The sequence below is a fragment of the Diabrotica virgifera genome, chromosome 10 (assembly GCF_917563875.1).
Source record: "Diabrotica virgifera virgifera chromosome 10, PGI_DIABVI_V3a".
Classification (NCBI taxonomy): Eukaryota; Metazoa; Arthropoda; class Insecta; order Coleoptera; family Chrysomelidae; genus Diabrotica; species Diabrotica virgifera.
Window position 1 is genome coordinate 95,344,177 of NC_065452.1, and position 18,087 is coordinate 95,362,263.

The 18,087-nt window shown below is 35.0% G+C and overlaps 1 protein-coding gene across 1 annotated transcript in view; it reads right to left on the reverse strand.

Annotated features, from left to right (window-relative positions):
- LOC126893121 (anillin-like) overlaps nt 1-18,087 on the reverse strand; it is a 102,801-nt gene that overhangs the window by 22,441 nt on the left and 62,273 nt on the right. The window contains exons 3-4 of the mRNA XM_050663067.1: nt 11,071-11,855; nt 4,949-5,225 (exon numbers count right to left, since the gene is read on the reverse strand). Of these exons, the coding sequence (XP_050519024.1) occupies nt 4,949-5,225; nt 11,071-11,855 (1,062 nt within the window). The remainder of the gene's footprint in view (nt 1-4,948; nt 5,226-11,070; nt 11,856-18,087) is intronic.

An 18,087-nucleotide genomic window follows, 5' to 3' on the forward strand; every position in this document is an offset into this window, starting at 1 on the left:
AACATTTACAGTTTCATTATTGGATTATTCAATGTGTCATATGATGCTTATTTTAAATAGAACACCATATATATTAATAAATAATTATACTAAACAATTTTACTTCTTTCGAATGGTATATGGATGTCCTATACCTAGGTCTCATAGTTCTTGCGTAATTTACAATTATTTTAATTCTTAATCTGTATATCGATTTTAAAACAAAATATGTAGTTAATTAATGTCATTGTATGACATGGTCAGGTTATGACAGTACGGTCTGGTAATTATTTTATAATTAATGTATTGCATGATTGATTATTACGCATTTATTTACAGGGTGTTCAAAATTTACAGTTTTATTATTGGATTATTTAATGTGTCATATGATACTTATTTTAAATGGAACACCATGTATATTAATAAATTATTATACTAAACACAGGTTCCTCTTTCGAATAGTATAGGGATGTTCTATAACTAGGAGTCATAGTTTTTGCGTAATTTACAATTTTCTTAAACGGTAAATTGATTTTAAAAATAATATTTATAATCACTCTCGATTTTTAAACAGTACGAAATAAATGTTTGTTTACTCTATCATAATGAAATGAAAATTATGTCTATTTACTAGACCAATATTATGAAAAGTAGGTATATTGGTCTGTATACAATACATTCCAAAAAAATCAGGATCTTCTATAAAGTCTAAAGTCCATAAACGATAAGTTAAATATTTATCATAATCCTGTTTGGTTTAATACTGGTGTAGTTGAGTTTTATACGGATAATAGTGGTTTCTCTTAAGTATTCTAACAGTCGTTTGACTGATTTACAATTTACCCGAAATTTTTTCTTTACTAGTATTTGGGTTTTCCGTAACAGAAAGCAGGACATCAAGCTCTTTGACGTCATCACAAATAACTGGTTTATTTTTATTTAACTTTCCGTGTGCAACATTACCAGTAGCACGGAATCTAATGAAATCTCTCAAAAACGTCCTTTTTTGGATGTCTTCTATCAGGATACTTTTGAGCGTAAACTTACGAAGGTAAGATACAATTTTGCAAACACTCCCCAATGCAAAGTACCATGTCTACTCTTTCGTAGATAACGCGATTATTCATTTTTAGGAACAATTAAATTTGAATATCATACACGGATGTTTATATTTTTGACAATTACCAGACCGTACTGTCATAAAATGACGATGTCATACAATGAGATACATCTTTTGTTTTAAACCAGATTTACAGATTAAGAATTTAAATAATATTGTAAATTACGCAAAAACTATTAGACCTAGGTATAGGGAATCCATATACCATTCGAAAGAGGTGACTCCGTTTAGTATAATGGTGTATTAATATACATGGTGTTCCATTTAAAATAAGCATCATATGACACATTGAATAATCCAATAATGAGACTGTAAATTTGAACACCCTGTAAATAATTGTGTAATAATTAATCATGGAATACATTCAACCAATATCCAACTATTTAGATGTAAAAGTATTTTTTTCATATTTCTTAAATACATTGAGAATAAGCCTTCTTTTAAAACTTTACATTTTAAGAAAAGTCACCATTCTGTACATAGGTATAGGGAAGTCTGATGAAACTATACCTTATTTTTTTGCGAACAATTAAAACTGCAATAAAATACAGGGTGTTCCATAAGAAAAAATATAACTTTGATACGCCGCCATTTATTGGGACACTCTGTATATTTCAAAATAATTTTAAAATGTAGATTTTATCAACTTACAAACTACTAATTTAAAATTTTTTCAAATCTTTTACCATTTCGCTGTAATGTTCCGTCCCGTTAGAGGTGATTCACCCTGTATACACCAGAAACAACTTTTATGTTATGGACATGTATAACAGAATGCCAAAAACCGAATAATAAAACACAAAACCGATGGGAAGAAGGAAAAGGTGCCGCCCTCGTAAAGAGTAACCTGAGAACAAGAGAGAGAGGAGATAGAGAAACTAAAATTGGAAATTAACATCGAGAAAAGTAAAATGCTGGTCATCGGCAAAAAGGAAAAAAATAAAATAAATATTAAATGCAAAAATACTTAACTGAAAATAGTTACCGCATAATATATCTTGGAAGTAAATTGCCAATGATGGCAAATAGAGCTCGAAATAACAAACAGAACAAAAATATGGAACTATACTACGCACTAGCGCCAGTTCTAAAAAAAAAAAGAATTGTCCCAAGAAACAAAAATGAAAACATATAACATTATTGTGATACTGATGATTCTATGAGTGAAAATTTGACTTTGCAGAAAAAGCATAATATAGTACGATAAACGCAATGGAAATATTATGACAATTAGAGGGTAACCAAACAGGAACCAATAATGAACACAATAATAAAGAGACAATTAAACTGGTATGGACATCTGATGAGAATGAGACCCAGTAGACTAACGAGCAAAATTCACGAAACAAGAAATATCACAAAAAAGAAAAAAAGCAGACCGAGGAGAAAATGGATACATCAAAGAGTAGATGCGGGTAGATGCGAAGAGAAATGAAAATAATAGCACAAGACAGAAAAGAATGGAATAGATGAGTGAACTTCCAGTAGCGAGAGTTACTGGAAGGGGAACCTACTAACAATATAGAGCTGGAATACCGAAATGAGGAACTCGTGGAACCCCCCTCTGTAGAAGAAGTGAAAATATCTATAGAAAAACTAAGAAACCACAAATCCCCAGGCAGCGATGGCATCCCAGCAGAGTTATTTAAGCACGGTGGAAAGCAGCCCACCAAGGTGATGCGAGAAATTGTTTGTAAAATTTGGTCTGAGGAGCAAATGCCTGAAGAATGGAGCTTAGGCTTAATATGCCCGTTACACAAAAAGGGAAACCAACTGGAATGAAATAATTACCGCGGAATAACTCTCCTAAATACAGCATACAAGATATTGTCAAACATTTTGCACGAGAAATTGAAGCCTTATACCGAAACGTTTCTAGGAGAATACCAGGCAGGATTCAGGCGTGGACGTTCAACCATTAACCAGATCTTTACACTACGACAGATCCTGGAAAAAGCGCAAGAGTTTAACATAGATATGTACCATATTTTTGTCGATTTTAAAGCTGCTTATGACAGTGTATTAAGACCAAGTCTCTACAACTCTATGAATGAGTTAGGAATTACAAAAAAAACTCATATGTTTGATAAAAGTGACAATGGCGAAGATGATATTAGCAGTAAAAATTCAAAACGACTCGTCAACCCCATTTGAAATACATAGGGGGTTAAGACAGGGAGATGCGCTGGCGTGTCAACTTTTTAATGTAGCATTAGAAAAAGCCGTACGAGACGCTAATATGTATAGATAGCAGGGGAACAATATTCAATAGATCTGTCCAAATTCTAGCATATGCAGACGACGTGGACATTATAACAAGAACCATAGCGAGAACTGCGGAAATCCTAACCGAGCTAGTAGCAGCAGCAGAACGAATGGGGTTACATATAAATCGAAATAAAACAAAATTCATGGCGACTAACACAAACACAAGAGCTGGAAATGTTGACGCACATCTAATCATCAATGACCAAAACTTCGAAGCGGTCAAAGAGTTCATATATCTGGGGACATCGGTTAACCCCAATAATAATACATCAGAGGAAATAAAAAGACGAATAATAATTGCAAACAGGTGTTATCATAGTCTATTAAAGTACTTGGCTAACAAACGTCTGTCTCAAAAAACTCGTATAAGGTTGTATAGAACATTGATAGTCCCCGTTCTCACATATGGATCAGAGGCATGGACGCTAACTAAAACAGATGAATCAGCTCTGTAGATTTTTGAAAGAAAGGTGCTACGTAAGATATTCGGAGCGGTCTGTGAGAACGGAATATGGAGGCGTAGATATAACTTTGAACTGCAGAATATCTACAAGCATACGGCGTTTGGTGGAAAAGATATTATCACTATAATTAAGCGAAACCGCCTGCAGTGGGCAGGACATGTAGCCCGGGTCCCTGAATCAAACATGATAAAAAGATTCTAACAGCGCAACCCGTGGGAATGAGAAGACGGGGTAGACCAAAGCTGAGGTGGATGGACGGGGTAACACAGAATGCCGAGAAGATCGGAGTCGGCAACTAGAAAATGCAAGCAAGGGACAGAACAAAATGGCGTAGAAAGCTTGAGAAGGTCGAGGCCCTCTAAGGGCTGTAGCACCAAGATGATGATGATGAAGATGAGTGAATATGTAGCATAACTAAACCCAAATCCGACACCTGAAAGGGTTTAAGGAAGGGGAGAAAGAGAGAGAGAGCAACTAGATACAAAAAACGAAAATTAGGAACCGGAATACATTAGAAAACCAAGGTATATACGAACGTAAATTATAGAAAAATTTATAATTAAAATAAATAACACGAAATTCTAAAAAGATTGTACCACCAACATAGAGATAACCCACAGAATCGGAAGAGAAAGAGATCGTGAGAACAATAATTATTAAACAAAAAAAAACTTGAATATCTAGGCCACATATTGAGACACGAGAAGTACCGTCTACTGCAATTGATTGTCCAGGGGAAAATAGACATAGGGGGGCCAGGCAGGAGAAGATACTCATGGCTCCAAAATCTACCAAGTGTTTCGGGCTCACATCAGTCGAACTATTCAGAAGTGCCGTAAGTAAGATCAGAATTGCCATGTTAATAGCCAACATTCGCAACTGGCAAGGCACTTGAAAAAGAAGAAAGAGATTATAATTTTTTATGACCAGGATTTTATTATCGTTCATAAAAAGAAGTAACTTCTTAATCAATATTAAACGAGTGATACAATCTTGTGAAATCTTTATGAAATATATCTACGTGAAAATTAGGAATATTTAAAGGCATTATTCTGTACAAAAATATAATTAATGTTTAAAAAAGGCATAAATAACAAATAAGAAGTTAGGCACTTACTTGCTAACAATAAAATTTTTTCCGATTCGATGATGACTTGCGGTTCAAAGAAGTCGGGATACGTCCTGCATACATTAACAGCCTTCGAGCTTTCATTAATAAGCTCATTTTGCAAAGCAAACTTTTTGAGCAGTTGGTGTGTTTTGAGGTTGGTCAAGAGATTTCTATTTTCCTCTCGACGGCGAGCATCATCCTCGCAGTTACCGCTTCTGTTCCTGCGAATGGAAACTAAATGTTTGATTATTCTACCAACTGGCTCAGAACTGTTAGTCTCAGTCTGCAAGAAATTTAAAGTGTCGATAAATAATTTCTACCATCAAGTACCACCAAGTAAAATATAATAGATACAAAATCAATAACAGAAAGCAAATATAAAGAAATTTACTAAACATACATAAAGAGGAAGAACATGTAGGAGGTATTGTGGTGGAACCAAAAATATATAAATCATCGCCACTAATTGACAGATTGAAGCACGCAAAAGCTCCAGGTTCCGACAATATACCGGCAGAATTCCTTGAGTACGGAGAAAAAACTTTGCATTATACAACACCACTTATATAAAACGAGAGGAAAATACTAACAAACGAAAGCACGAAAGTGTAATAATCCACATCCATAAAAAGTAAGACAAAACCAAGTGCTCTAATTATAGAGGCATCTCTCTACTTAATACGGCGTATTTGATGATTCTGCCAACTGGCTCAGAAATGTTAGTCTCAGTCTGCAAAAAATTTAAAGTGTCGATAAATAATTTGTATCATCAAGTACCACCAAGTAAAATATAGTAGATACAAAATCAATAACAGAAAGCAAATATAAAGAAATTTACTAAACATACATAAAGAGGAAGAACATGTAGGAGGTATATATCTTGTGGTGTAACCAAACATATATAAATAATCGCCACTAATTGACAGATTGAAGCACGCAAAAGCTCCAGGTTCCGACAATATACCGGCAGAATTCCTTGAGTACGGAGAAAAAACTTTGCATTATACAACACCACTTATATAGAACGAGAGGAAAATACCAACAAATAAAAGCACGAAAGTGTAATAATCCACATCCATAAAAAGTAAGACAAAACCAAGTGCTCTAATTATAGAGGCATCTCCCTACTTAATACGGCGTATAAAATCTTATCGAACATCCATTAAGAAGGCTATCACCTTTTGTAGAAAATTTCATAGAGGAATACCAAACCGTATTCAGGCAAAAAAGATCTACCATAGATCAAATTTTTACTCATAAGGCAACTGCTTGAAAAAGGATGAGAATTCAACAGAACTATCCATAAACTCTTTACAGATTTCCTACAAGCGTATGACAGTATTAAAAGAGATCAGATGTGGAATACAATGGTAGAGCTTTTAGTTCCAAAAAAGCTTATCCAGCTTCTTAAGATATGTGTAAATGGCTGTAGATTCAGAGTACGGATAAGTAACAAACTTTTAGAATCGTTTGAAATAAGCAGTGGCCTGAAACAAGGAGACACGCTGTCACCCCTCCTTTTTAATATAATCCTGGAAAAAGTAGTAAGAGCGGCAGAAATTAGGACAGAACTGCTGACAGTAAATGGACCAAAATTACTACTAGCATGCGCGGATAGTATTAACATTGTGGGAAACATAGTTTCCAATGTGAAGAATACTTTCAATAAATTGGAAGTAAGGGCTAAAAAACTGGTTTAAGGGTAAATGAAAAGAAAACCAAACATGAAAACAAAAAAATATATGTGCATCAACAGACAAAAGACACGAGATAGAATAGGGCAAAAGATTACAATAGACCCATATAAATCACAAATGAATAACCATTTTCAATTTCGTTGAAACACGAAACTACAGCCGCATTAGTCTTTAGACCCATATAACTTTAGAGTGGAGAGTTTTAAATATTGTGATTAGACCGGAGCTTATGTATGAAAGCTATCCACCGGTGAGACGTGGTCGCTGACAAAAGAAGTTGAAAGAAAACTTAGATGTTTTAAAAGAAAAATCCTAAGAAGAATCTTTGGACCTTATCATAACCAATACCGAATAAGAACAAATGCGTAGGTCAAAAAAACGTATAGTGTTAGCGACGTGGTCCAAGAGATTAAATCCCAACGTCTTAGATAGAGTGGACATGTCCATAGAACCCCTAATAACCGCCTTGGCAAGTTAATCTGTGACTTCCGATAGGCAGAAGGTCCTGAGGACGTTCACAAGATCCTCGATGAAGAGTTAATCTATGGTCAGATTTAAGAACAATGGTTCTACCAACTGACCTTACTTCCATGGACGACCGTTTGAGATGAAAGCGAGTTGTGTAGTCAGCCAATACCCAGTGCTACGAGAATAAGAAGAAGAAATACCATAAAATATAAAACAATAATTTCAGCTACTGCCTTTTGGAATTGTACGAATTATAGAGATTTGTCTCTGGACTATAGATTTTTAATACAATTAGCTATTATTATACGATTCAAAGATACACAGTACACAGTGCTGTCTATTTTCTGTTACCCACATCATATCAGATACTGAGCCAGCAAGTAGTGAGGAAAATTGCAGAATGTAACATGCTGGACGAAGAAGTTTTTATATTTTTTACATTCCAAAAATATATAAAATACAAAATAAATATAAAAACCGACAAAAAATGGGAAGAATCTGATGAGGAGTAAACTGAGTGGAGAATGCAGGAAAAACTTATAGAAACAACAGGGGAGTTGCAAAATACATTAAAACAAGTTGAGGAAAAGTAACTTTAGCAAAAGGGACGGAAGGCAGTACGCTCTGCCAAATTGGTGGAAACAAGAAATAAACAATAACAAAAAAATGCTGGTAAACTTTATGTAAAGCACTAGAACGAGACATCTGGGGAGACGCCCAAAAAATAGTCGTAAAACAATATAGACGGAAATTCCTTATATTTAGGAGGAAAATGGAAGATAGTAGGGAGGCAATACACATGTGTCCTTCTAAAGACAAGGCAGAACTAAAACAAATCACATTATAAGAGACACCAACATATTTCGCATCAATAGAGGAATTGAGATACACTTAAGAAGATTTAAAACATAAAAGGCACTGGGTCTAGATAGGGTCAATATTAATCAAACATAATCCAGAAGTGTTATTGCGTATCAGTAATAATTTGCTAAGCATACAAAAACTTCGAGATGAAGTAAACTAAGCCAACCTGGTCCTATTAATCAAAGCCACACTTTGAAAATATTTCTACGTATCATCCACAGCAGATTCAGAGTTAAATGTGAAGAGGACCAGGATGAAACACAAATCTTCAGAAATGGACTGGGGACCCGGGACGCACTCTTTGCACTAAATGTAAAGGAAAGACATCTTTGCCGTATTTATTGACTAAGAAAAGGCTTTTGATCGAGTACAACATCACAAATTAATTAACATATTAAAGGACAAATGAGTTGATAGTCAAGATGTACGAATCATAGAAAAATTATACTGGCGTCAAACAGCGACAGCTTGCATAAATGGAAAATCAATAGAAATATGCAAAATACAAAGAGGCGTCAGAGTGGGTTGTATACTTTCCCTACTGTTGTTCAATTTATATTCAGATATAATATTTAACGAAGCGCTTTTTTAATTTGGAATTGGGCGTAAAAGTTAGTAGAATTCTGATAAATACAATCAGAGATGCAGACGATACAATTATTTTAAGTGATGACATGAATGGATTACAATGCCTTTTAAATGCCATTGACACAATGGGAAGAGAGTTTGGCCTAAACATAAACTGTTTAAAAACAAAATACGTTGTAAAAGATGGTTTTGCTTGTTTTTGATTCAGAGGGATGCACAATCACTGGATATATGTTTCCACCATTTCAGGCTTTTTCAACAGCACTAGCGTGCACTCCACTGAATCGAAAAACAGCTCAACCATCAATTTAAGGGGAATTTGAAAGATCATTCAAATTTCATTGGGACGTGATCCAGCGACTTCTCTTAACAATTTGAAGAATCTCAGATGCAGAATTCACCATTATAATAAAATTAAAATGGTAAATAGTTATTTAAATCTGAGACTTTTCGTGTTGAAAGTTCTTTCTGGTACATCCTTAATCTGCGACTTTTACAATTTAGAAGACCGCAGACGACGAATATAGAAAACAAAAAGGATTCCTTGCAATCACATTCCGTTTTCATTCGTCTAGGAAAAGGACAGAAGATGAACTTTCTAGCACTCAAATCTGAGTAAAGATAGAGAAGTAAAAGATGGTTTTGCTTGTTTTTGATTCAGAGGAATGCACAATCGCTGGACAGCTGTTTCCACCATTTCAGGCTTTTTCAACAGCGCTAGCGTGCACTCCTCTTAATCGAAAAACAGCTCAACCATCAATTTAAGGGGAATTTGAAAGATCATTCAAATTCCTATTGGGACGCGATCCAGCGACATCTCTTAACAAATTGAAGAGTCTGAGATGCTGAATTCACCATTATAATAAAATTAAAATGGTAAATAATTATTTAAATCTGAGACTTTTCGTGTTGAAATTTCTTTCTGTTTTTTTTTGTTTTCTATATTCTTCGTCTGCGGTCTTATAAATTGTAAAAGTCGCAGATAAAGGATGTACCAGAAAGAACTTCCAACACGAAAAGTCTCCGATTTAAACAACTATGTACCATTTTAATTTTATTATAATGGTGAATTCTGCATCTGAGACTCTTCTCAATTTGTTAAGAGATATCGCTGGATCGCGTCCCAATGGGAATTTGAATGATCTTTCAAATTCCCCTTAAATTGATGGTTGAGTTGTTTTTCGATTCAGAGGAGTGCACGCTAGCGCTGTTGAAAAGCCTGAAATGGTGGAAACAGCTGTCCAGCGATTGTGCATCCCTCTGAATCAAAAACAAGCAAAACAATCTTTTACTTTTCTATCTTTAGATTTGAGTACTAGAAAGTTCCTCTTCTGTCCTTTTCCTAGACGAATGAAAACGGAATGTGATTGCAAGGAATCCTTTTTGTTTTCTATATTCGCCGTCTGCGGTCTTATAAATTGTAATAGTCGCAGATTAAGGATGTGCCAGAAAGAACTTTCAATACGAAAAGTCTCAGATTTAAATAACTATTTACCATTTTAATTTTATTATAATGGTAAATTCTGCATCTGAGACTCTGCAGTTTGAAAATACATTGTGTTTAGCCGTTTGGCACATTAAACTCACGGTTATATGTTGATGGTCATATAATTCAATGAGTACCCAGTTTTAAATATCTTGGTTGCCGTATTACGTGATATTACTAAACATCTATATCCAGATAAAGAGATAAAATGTAGAATCGAGATAGCCCACACAACATTTTTAACAATGAGGTCATTCTGATGTAATGATAACTGGCAACTTCAACTTCGAAAGCGCATGATTAAATGTTACAGTAGTCGTATATGGTGTCGAAGCATGGATATTAAAAATATCCACCATTAATCGTTTAGAGGCCTTTGAAATGTGGCTGCACACACGTACACTAAAAATTCCATGGACGGCTATGGTCACAAATGTGACAGTCCTTAAGAGAGAAAATGCAGCTCGCGAGCTGCTTGATAACATCAAATGTAGAAAGATGGCATATTTTGGACAGGTAGTAAGGGGAGACCGATATAATATTCTTTAACTATTATGATGGGTAAAATCGAAGGACCCAGAAGAATTGGTAGAAAACAATCGTCTTGGTTGAAGAATATCAGGGAATGGACAGGAATAAAGAAAGCGGAGCAACTAATTAGAATAGCTTGAGACAGAGACAGTTTCGCCATGTTAATCGCCAACGTCAAGGGGATAGGGCAAGATAAGAAGGTCTCATTATTAAATCCCGGAAGGTCAATACTCATAAAAACCAGATTAAAAAAGTCGTTGGATGAAGGTAAACAAATATGTACAATCATTTTTCTTGGTTCATGTTTATCAGCATCGCGCTCAGAATGATACTGCAAATGCACTACCAATATGACCAAAGTGCAGTCTTTCATTAGAGCCGCTGACATTTACATGTTATGTAAGCCAGTTTACATCCTTATCTATAATTAATTTAATTCTAATTTATTCAATTATGCCTAACTAAAAAAGAAATATTTACTGTTATTAACTTACCCCATTTTCTGTATTCGTCAAAAGTGTGGATGGAGTAGTATATTCGGATGTACTAGGTCCAGCTGTACTTTCTTGCGTAGAATCAGATGTATTCGATGTTGAAGGAGTTGACCTACGGTACATTCCAGGGCAATGAGGGTTTGTACATTCACCTCCAGATGCATGACAATATTTACTAACGTCGTAAATGTTTTCTGAGGCCCATCTATACTTCTCTTTAATTAATTCGTGGATTCTCGCTAGTTTTTCTTCGTCACTTACGTCTATCTCGCTGTTTTGGAGATTGTCAAAGGTAATGCCAGAAAGGTCTGTTCCATTGTTAATCGATACTTTAATTTGAGTTTTTTTCATTTCATTTAATAGTTCTCTCACGGTTGGCCGACCTGGGTTTGAACCACTTTGACTTGATGATCCACTTTGACTTGATGATCCACTTTGACTTGATGATCCACTTTGACTTGATGATCCACTTTGACTTGATGATCCACTTCGACTTGATCCACTTCGACTTGATCCACTTCGACTTGATCCACTTTGAGTTGACCTATTTTGAGTTGACCTACTTCGACTCGACCCACTTTGACTGGACCCGCTTTGTGACCCACTTTGACTTGAATCATCAGCATTTGAGGAAACAGTAGAGTTTGAATTCAAGGAATTGGTTTCAAAAGTCTGACTGAGGTCGAATTCGCTATCATTTTCCTCATCACTGGTATGTTGCATTTGGTCTTGTGAAGCGGGAAGTGGTTCCAAAATGCCATTAGAAGTACTAGCGGATGCTTCTTCTAAATAAGAAAAAAATTAGGTATTAGATCATTAGAATATACAGAGTGATGCAATATTTTCTATTTTACAGAGAAACATAATAATCAGTCATGCTAATCACAATAACACAATAATAATAAATAATAAATAATATGTATCATGAACAAGAAGCTGCCATAAAAATAAATAATTTAAAAACTAATAAAATAAAGATTAAAAGAGGAGTTAGACAAGGCTGTGTCTTGTCACCATCACTATTTAATGCATACTCAAAGGAAATATTCCAAAAAGCATTAGAAGATGTAGCAGGCATAAAAATAAATGGCCTATCCCTATGTGAAATTAGATATGCTAATGATTCACTAAAATCAGAAAATATTACAGATCTACAAAGAATTTTAGATAAGGTTGTTGCACCGAGAGAAGACTATCACTCAGGGCCTATTTTACCACTAGGCCCATGAGGCCCCTGCCTCAGGCCCGCATTTTAATGGGGCCCGAAAACATCACTAAAAGAAATTTTTTATTGAAAAAAAATAAATTTTCAAAATTATTTCATTTTACGAACAGGAAATGATAAATGATAACAAATATTAGGTTAGAGTGATATTCATACACCATAAGTCCATAAACCATTCTTAAACCATAAACCATCATAAAACTGCAATAAGAGTAGGTATAATAGATTGCCTTTTCGGCACCAATAACAATAAGCAAAATTTATACACCACTCCGAAGGAATAACAAGAGGTAGGATTAAAAAGAGCTATCGTCACGTATTGTCATATTTATTTAAAATGCACTTTTAAATTTAATATTTAGTTTGATGTTTAATGCCGTTTTATGCAAAGATAAGGTATTACTTGCTTGTATGTATTAGTTTTCAGTCCTGTGCTTTTTAAGTTAGTTTAACTAATCTATTTATTAATCATTAGTCGTTATATTAAATTTCTTTATACACTTATTTTTCTTATCTAAGTAATTGTTTCGTTATTATCATGAGTTAAAATCATTTAAGTGACAGTGAAAAACGAAAAAAGCCAAAATTAAGAGAACAGAAACGGCAGGCACAAAAATATGCAATATTATCTTATTTTACACCTCAAAACAGTGCGCAAAAAGGAAGTTCGTCCTCCCATTATGTTATTCTTCTTCTTGTTCTATGGCACTACAACCCAAATTGAGCCTTGGCCTCCTTCATTTTTTGCCTCCACTCTTTTTTTATCTGTGGCTGCTCTTATCCATACATGGACTTCTAAAAATACTTGTGCATCGCTGGTTACTGTGCCTTCCCAACACTTTCTAGGCTTTCCAACCTGTCTCTTTCCCTGCATCCTAGCGTTCATTGCTTTTTTTGGTAGCCTATCCTCTCCTATTCTTATCACATGTCCAGCCCATTGCAATCTTTGTATTCTAATGAAGTCTGACAGGGGTGTTTCCTTATAAAGATGATAAAGCTCGTTGTTGTATCGAATTGTAAAGATTCCGTTTTCCCTCACAGGTCCTAGTATTCTCCTCAGTACTTTCCTTTCTAATGTGTCGAGTTTGTTTTTGGATGTTTCTTTCAGGACCCAGACTTCACTGCTATTAGTCGAATTAAGGTTTTATAGATTTTCATCTTTGTATTTGGGTAGACACTTTTAGACCGAAATATATTGGAGAGGACTAAATAAGCTGTTTGCCTGCGGTACTATTTTCTGTATTTCTCCATCTTCTGATCTGTCGGCATATATTTCTACTCCCAGGTTATGTAAACTTTCCAACCGTTTCAATGTCATATTCAGATATAATGTTTTGTGGGACTTTATTTTTTCTTGTCGTCTGTATCATTATTTTTGTTTTTTTCTATGTTAATTTCCAGACCTAGCCTTTTCGTTTGCTTTTTTAACTCTGCGTATGTTTCCTGTGCTCCTGTTTATGTTCTACTCATAACATTAATATCATCGGCATAAGAGGCCAGTTAAACGGTTCTGTTGGTCAGGAGATTTCTTAGTCCAGTTTGCATTTGCCTAACCGCATACTTCATTGCCAGGTTAAACAATGTTGGGGCCAGCCCATCTCCTTGCTTCAATCCCTGCGAGACTTTGAAAAAGTCTCTCTGGTGGTTTTGTACTCGTACACATGCCTGAGTTTCATACATTGTGGCTTTAATGAGTCTAATTAGCTTGTGTGGTATTGCCAATTCAGCCAATATATGAACAGCTTATTTCAGAAAGGGACCTAAGTCTTTTTTTTGTTATTTTTTGTGTCCCATTATTTGCTCGAGACCTGCTTGACTGTAAATATTTGATCCATTGTCGATCTTCCCCGTCTGCAGCCCGTCTGATACTCTCCAATTAATATTTTTTACTAGTGGTTGGAGCCGCTGGTTTATAATATACTTACGTGAGGACTTTATAATAATATGCTGTACATAGTAGAGAAATTCCACGGTAGTTTTTGCACTTTAAGCAATTCAACAATATTAAATATAAATTTTATTTATTGTTAATAAAAATTTAAATTTCTGGTGCAACTATATTTATATTAAATAATTAATACATTTAAAAAATTATTATTATTATTACTATTAAATTTTTGTTAGGGGCCCGAAAATTATGTAGTGCCTCGGGCCTGATTTGAAGTAAAAGAGGCTCTGCTATCACTAAACATAAAGAAATTAAAATTCATGGTTATATCAAAGAAAAAAAAAAGACGATAGAACGAAATCAGAATTATACCTATTTAGGGATAAACATTAATGTTTATAACAACAAACGATTATACCAAATAAGTCAGAGTTAGAATAGAAAAGACTAGAAGTGCATTCAATAACATGAAACAAATTTATGATGTAGTAGAGACCTCAGTCTAAATCTTAAATAAAAATATATGAAAAAAATATTTTTAAGAAACGATTTTCTTTAGTTACTAAAATGTGACTAAAATTAAACATATAAAAAATCAACAAAAAGCAAAAATAAAAAAAATTGAAAAAAACACATTCGTCAAAGAAAATGTTAGATTTTTTTTATTTTTTGCTTTTTAGTTGATTTTTTTATAATGTTTAATTTTAGTCACATTTTAGTATTAAAGAAAAGCGTTTCTTAAAAATATTTTTTTTAAATTTTTTTATTTTTTACTTTTTAGTCTTACAATTTTCAAACATTAAAATATATCGTCATGTTTATTAAAATATGTATAATACATATGATGTACAAACATTAAAAGTAGTCGGGATCGGCAATAAATGTGAAACTTTATTGTTTATGTATGAAGCATAACGTAAAAAATTAACGTAAAAAGTGAAATTATGTATAGTTCATATAATTAGCTACAATCTGTAAAAGTTTCAAGTTTCTTCATTGTAAAAAACAAGAGAATTTAAGCGTTTTCTGTTAAAATCGTTTTTTCGTTTAAACAATTAATAAACAAAAAAAGTTTTTATTGAGGATTCGTGTATTGTTCCCTCGAATGCATATGTCTGCAAATTTTCATTCATTTGCATTGAAGAAAAGTCAGTCAAATTAACGTCTAAAGATTTGATGCAAACTATTGAAGTAAAGAAAAGCGTTTAAAAACAAGTATTACTAAAGTGTTATGTATTTCCTGTTCTTTGGTAGGTTGTGGAAATATGAACTCTTAATAAACAATGTCTCAATAGATTAGAAGCATTTGAAATGTGGCCATATCGAAGAATGCTGAGAATATCCTAGATAGGCAGAATAACCAATGAAGAAGTACTAAGAAGAATAGAGAACAGCAGGGAGATACTGGATTCCTTCAAAATAAGAAGGACTACAATATCTGGGTCATATAACACGTGGTGACAGATATGAATTCCTAAAATTAATAATGCAGGGAAAGATTCAAGGAAAGCGCAGCATTGGTAAAAGAAAAATGTCCTGACTGAGAAACATCAGAGAATATTTTGGATACAGCTCAACTGAACTCTTTTGAGCTGTAGTGATAAAATTTAGAATAGCAGTGATAATTCCTAACTTCCGTCGCGGAGCTAGCACGTAAAGAAGACGATAATAATCACTAAATTTGTGGGGTGAAAGCTAGTTCGCGTCCGTAGTAGAATACTACACGTGCACCCTGGGTAATGCTAAATGAACTGGCACAATAGGCACCCAGACAATATAGAATCTCTAGATCTCCTGGAAAGAACACATTACAATATAATAAGATATGCCTCCAACCAACAACTTAAAGGGACCTTCTCAGGACCAAGCAACAAAACGACTCGGACCAAGCGTCCGAATATACCATTTAAATATAGAAGGTATTAGTAGAAGTAAATGTGAGTACCTTCAAAAGGTACTCATTGAAAATAATATCGACGTAGTCGCAATTCAGGAAACCCATGTAGAAAACGAGGAACAAATTCTCGCTAGAGGAAGAATTCATGGCTACGATTTACTGGGTGCAACTTACCATCCAGCTTATGGAGTAGCAACCTATGTCCGAAACAAAATAGAAAATGCACACATATGTTCTACATCAGACATAAATAACATTCATACGGTTACCATACAAATTGGCGAAATTACTGTCAGCAATATTTATAAACCCCCGGCAGTCCTGTGGCCTCCGCATGTTATTCACGTCCACCCACACCCCTCAGTGTATGTTGGAGATTTCAACAGCCATCATGAATTCTGGAAGTATAGACAAAGTGATCAAAGCGGCGAGGCGATAAACTGGAGCGAAGGGGTTGGCACGTATTTAGTCTTTGACGCTAAAGATAGGGAAACTTTTCAATCTGCAGCCTGGAGGCGAGAATACAGCCCAGACCTATGCTTTGTCTCCACAAACGAAAACAATCAACCTCTGGCGGCTTCACGTACAGTGCTCCCAGATTTTCCACATAGCCAACATAGACCAGTTGTAATAGAAGTTGGCATCAAAATACCAATAATAACATCTCTACCTCGACCTAGGTGAAACTTTAACAAAGCAGCTTGGGCGACTTTTACTGCGAGATTGGACAAATAACCCCAACACGTACAAACTATATGAGATTTGTTGGCGCGGTTATATCTACAGCGAAGAAAACTATACCCAGAGGATATTGTAGAGATTATGTCCCAGAATGGGATGAAAAATGCGAAAAATTGTATCAAGAATACAACGAAAGCCAAGACCGAGAAATTGCGGACGAACTGCTGTACAGTTTGGATACAGCCAGAGGGCAAAAATGGATGGCAACTTGGAAAAACTAGACTTTAGTAAATCAAGCAGAAAATCGTGGTCCTTACTTAGAAAACTTGGCAGTAGCAGACACTCAACTAGAGACAAAGTACCAATAGTTCCCAACAGAGTGGCCTCTCACACTCTCACATTGTAGCAAACTCAAGGGCACCTAGAGATCGTGACCACACCACCAAAGTAAAACAAGAACTAAAAATAATAAAGTCTACATGCCCGCCTACATCTGAATACTGAATACTCTGACGAGTTTACTCCAGAAGAAATTACCTCAGCAATATCAGAAATTAAGTCTGGAAAGGCACCCGGCTCCGATAAAATACATCCAGAATTTTTACTCCATTGTGGCAAATATGCTATGAAATGGCTGGCTGATTTCTACACAGATATATTAAAATCAGGAGAAATCCCCCATTCCCTTAAAAAGGCCTCCATTATAGCCATATTGAAACCAGGAAAAGCAAATGATCAACCCCAAAACTACCGACCGATTGCACTGCTGAGCTGTGTCTATAAACTGTTGGAACGCTCAATCCACAACAGAATTAGTAACAACATATTTGGGGTGATACCTATTAAGCAAGCAGGGTTCAGACCTAACCGCAGCTGCACAGATCAGATCCTATCCCTAACAACACATATTGAAGCAGGTTTTCAAAGAAAGCAAAAAACATCCGTTGCTTTCATTGACCTATCAGCTGCATACGACACCGTCTGGAGACAAGGACTAATCTGCAAACTGATCCTTGCCATCCCATGCCAAAAGTTAACCAAACTCATTGATAGCATGCTCACCGACAGACCTTTTCACGTCACAATGGGCAACTTAAGAAGTGTCCAAATGAAGCTCAGCAATGGACTGCCACAGGGATCTGTTTTGGCACCCTTACTCTTTAATTTATACATCGCGGACCTACCTAGGACAACTTCGCAGAAAGTTGGCTACGCTGACGATTGGCCCATTGCAGTAAGACATAATAACATGAATGTTACAGAAACAATACTGACGGATGACCTTGCTGTTATGGGTGAATATTTTCGCAAATGGAGGCTACGGCC